Source organism: Dermacentor variabilis, chromosome 2 (assembly GCF_050947875.1).
Source record: "Dermacentor variabilis isolate Ectoservices chromosome 2, ASM5094787v1, whole genome shotgun sequence".
NCBI lineage: Eukaryota > Metazoa > Arthropoda > Arachnida > Ixodida > Ixodidae > Dermacentor > Dermacentor variabilis.
In genome coordinates, this window is record NC_134569.1 from 22787224 (window position 1) to 22791110 (window position 3887).

The 3887-nt window shown below is 44.4% G+C and overlaps 1 protein-coding gene across 1 annotated transcript; it reads right to left on the reverse strand.

Moving 5' to 3' along the window:
- Positions 1 to 932: 932 nt before the first annotated feature.
- On the reverse strand, positions 933 to 3255 carry LOC142571498 (uncharacterized). Its single transcript, XM_075679898.1, has 3 exons — positions 2952 to 3255; positions 2662 to 2831; positions 933 to 2126 (listed from the first exon to the last, which is right to left on the reverse strand). Exons 1-3 carry the CDS (start codon positions 3028 to 3030, stop codon positions 1965 to 1967), a joined length of 411 nt encoding a protein of 136 aa, XP_075536013.1. The 5' UTR covers positions 3031 to 3255; the 3' UTR covers positions 933 to 1964.
- Positions 3256 to 3887: the final 632 nt, after the last annotated feature.

Consider the following 3887-nt stretch of genomic DNA (forward strand, 5'->3'; position numbering starts at 1 on the left):
CACGGCAGCAGCACCAGCACTACCTGAAAAGGGTGCGAAGGCGGCTGCATCGACAGCAGCACCGACAGCAGCAATAAACACGTGCCTGACACTGCAGGCAGGTGTTTATTACTGCTGTCTACACACCTAATAGAGAGCAGGAACCAATGTGAAGAAATGTGTGCAATTAGTGGATAGCGTGCTGTTTTTTTAACAAATCTGCTCAATCATAACCAGCGTTTTCACGTGTCCTCTGCCAGTGAGCTGTTACTACCGGAGATGATTGCATCATTCCACTGTGACACTACATGAGAGCCTTTCATTTAGTACCTGTGGATAGAACACTTTGTGTTCATCAGCAGAATGTTGTAGCCACTTCTCTGGGCAGCTGGGGTTTGCCAAATGATTTGCTGCTGTTGCTTCTGTCATCACCGACGCTGTCACCGCCATCTGCACTGTGCATGGGAGGCTGGTCTTCGTCTCCTCGCTTCCTATTTGGGCTGCTTCCAAGCACAACACTTCTCGCTCCACCATGTGTACTGTTCTCACGCACCTTGTAGGTCCTGCGCTATTTTGCCACACAGCCACCGCACAGTTCCTTGACAGAAGGCCAAGTTATGCCGAAAACAATCGCCTGGCATGTCAAGCGCGTTATTCTCCCTTGGGAGAGTGTACATATGTAAATAGTTCTGAAATTGAAGGAACACACATTGTAAATATTCATTTCAAGTGCCACTTGCATTGTTTAAAATTGTTTATTTATATCTGCATTGTAAATAAAACCATGTGACCCATCTTCAATGCCATCTTTCATCAAAGCAAATGACAGACAAGCACACAGAGCATGACTTCATGGCGCCAAAATAGCCGTGTGATGTTCACTACATGGGACCCAGTACACTACCAATAGGCCGTTGGCAGATGTTAAACTGCATAAATATGACACGAGCATAATGATGTTTTTTTGAACTCGCACACAACCATTTATCTTCATTCAGCAACTTAACAGCAAGAAAGATGTCTTGTCTATTATGTAGTCAGCGTGTTTCTAGCACGAAATAGTTCAATGACTAGTGCCGTAATAAGATCACAATATAAAACAGCCATCACATGCTTTTAAGGAAGGACAAGTGAGAAAACGTTTGGCACTTCAACGGTATTTCATATAACGGCTGCAAGAGCAGCCTGGCAGCGAATGTCAAAATAGTGGCCACATTGATGGCTCCATTATGTATGTCACAAACTGTGCTCAACTACAATGGGGACTAGATTGTACTGCTATCATAGGTAAGGACACCTGAAATATCACAATAACTATACAAGTAACAGGCGCTTGGTGTTAAAAAAATTCCAATTCGGCTACTTTGCATTGCGTAGGCATGAAATGTTTGACATTGCAAACATGACATACATATGGCATGAAAATTCATTTCCAGTTATCACAGCATTGTAGTTAAGTGCACCTGTATGGGTGCGAGACAATGTCGAAGTTGCTGTAAACGTGATTGCATAGCGTATATCTTCCTTGGAAAAACGGTGCGCATTGAAACATATCAGTAACAGCAAAACACAAGTGAACAACACCTAACGGAAATATGGCAAAAATTCTACATATAATTTATAACGTGTCACTTGGGCAAACTTAATTGCACTGCAAGTGAAAATACACATGAAAAGAAATTACCTTGAAAAAAAATGATTAGGTACAGAAATGTAGGGAAAACAGTCATATCATCCTTTAGTGCTACATACAAAAAAAAACACGCATTTGTGTTTCAAGTGACATCACAGCACCATCAGCTTTCGCTGCCATGGTCACACATGACCTGCACATAATTTCACAAGACTGGCTACAACTCGGCACAACAGCTTTTGAGGACGTATGGGCACCACCACCAAATGCTGCAGCGGTGATTTGAACGGAAAGATGGGCAACACTTGTACCTATTAGTACTAAAGGATGATATGGGGGGGGGGACTGTCCCTCATGGCTGAGGATGCTCGCGGAGGCGAGCCAGGGCAGCCAGGAGCTGGCGAAGTGTTGTCGCGTTGAGGCCGGTGGCCTCTCTCAAACCACGCATCTCTGCTGCCAGCTGCTGCTGCACCACCCGGGTCGCCCTCAGCTCCTCCACCAGCTGCTGATGATGCTGCGAAACAAATTCACTCACTTCAGCTGCAGGTTATGTAATGTAAACGTTTATTCGCACTGTTTGTAAGTGCTACAGGTTCAGCAAGGTTGCTCTTGAGGGCAGCGAGATCATTTACATATGACATGAGAAATGGCCGTGCAAACGTATATGGTCTGTTATGTTTAAAACATGTGAAACGTAGCAAATCCTACCAAGCTGCCTCTGCCTGTCAGAAGACAGTATTCGTGACTAGTTAAATTGTTAAACAAATGATGATCATGCTGTGGTGATACATGCAACCATGGAAATGTTTTGTAAGTTGCTATGTGTTAAAGAACACCTCAAAGGAGATGTATAAACATGCATGAACCAATGAGCCAAATGACTACAGATGCCTCTGATGTGTAATATGATGGTCGTAATGTACATTAAAGTGCATGAACCAATGAGCCAAATAACTACAGATGCCTCTGATGTGTAATATGGTTGCAATGTACATTACCATGCGCACTAATCACCTCTTTAAAAAATAACCTGGCCAAGTTGTACGTACCTGCCTATTTTGCTGCAGCAGCAGCTGGTGGAAACTGGCGGCCTCCGCGTTCGCTGCCTCAGCCAGCTGCCCCTGCCCCTGCCGCGCATACTCGGCGGCTGCCCTGCAGGCCGCATCCTCCAGCGGCTGTTGGCGGAGTATCTGTACCGCCCGCACGGGGGAATGTACCACTGTGCAGCAGTGTGTCGCAGAAAAAAAAAAAATGAGCCTCTGTTACAGACCACCTTCGATTTAAAACATGACCTACATTCGGAGATAGTTGCGATCGTTTATAGAAAATGTTTACTTACCAGCTATCTGTTGAGATGCCTTCCAACCTTCATCGATTCTTCCGTATCCTATGCGAATAAAAGCAAAAGTGAACACCATGCGATCACCGCAGATGTTCAGATGCTACTGCTCAGTCACTAAGCACAAGAAAGAATGATGTGTTTACTCACCGAGCACTACGCTTTCACAGTCTTCATGATGTTCACAGCTTCCAGAATTCTTCTCGGGCGAAAGTACCTCGTACGCCGAGATTTCATCTAATCAGGCAGCGTTACGGACAAAAATACACCAAGAGCGGCCCACAGAACTGATCAGCTGTTTTCACGTAGCCGCCATCTTAAGTGTGCGTAGCAAAATGGATTGGATGCGGAATTGGTACATGTGTGGCTATGACTCGAAAAATTAAAATATTTGTGTTTACTTTCAAGCGCGCTTCAACTTCTCTTGCGTTAAAAGATTACAAAACACTTTTACTCTCAGCGACACACAATTGTTCTTTTATCAGACATTCATATCTAAATGTCACTTGCTATACGGTCCCTTTGCAAATAAAAAACAAGCACAACATGCTTCCGGCAACGATGGAGGCTGCTGATTGGGCAGATTGAAAAACGTCGCTGGTTCCCGCCCCCGTACGCAGAAACTGTCGCGTCATTTTGATGTCCGGAGTTTGGAATACTTTTTGTTTGGAATAGAGTTACGTTATCGCGCCCCAGGAAGCGGAGTAAGTACTTGAGCAAGTAAGCAAGCCATGAGTAAGTACTTAAAAGGAAAAAACGAAATCAGGCAAGAAACAATTTATGATAACTCAAAGGGAAACTCATTACTTTTCGAATTGAGATCGGGATGCCTTAGAACATGCACCTATAAAGCGAGATTTAAGAAGGAAGAAGAAGCATGTGCTTGCTGCGGTAAAGCTAGGGAAACAGGAGCCACATATGCCACAGGCTACAACA

Bases quoted from the DNA above. Each gene is read 5' to 3' on its own strand.
- LOC142571498 (XM_075679898.1), bottom strand. From the start codon at position 3,030: ATGGTGTTCACTTTTGCTTTTATTCGCATAGGATACGGAAGAATCGAT. The intron at 2,832-2,951 runs GTAAGTAAACAT...ACTGCTGCACAG, and splicing joins GGCATCTCAACAGATAGCTG to TGGTACATTCCCCCGTGCGG. The intron at 2,127-2,661 runs GTACGTACAACT...TTTGTTTCGCAG, and splicing joins TGCTGCAGCAAAATAGGCAG to CATCATCAGCAGCTGGTGGA.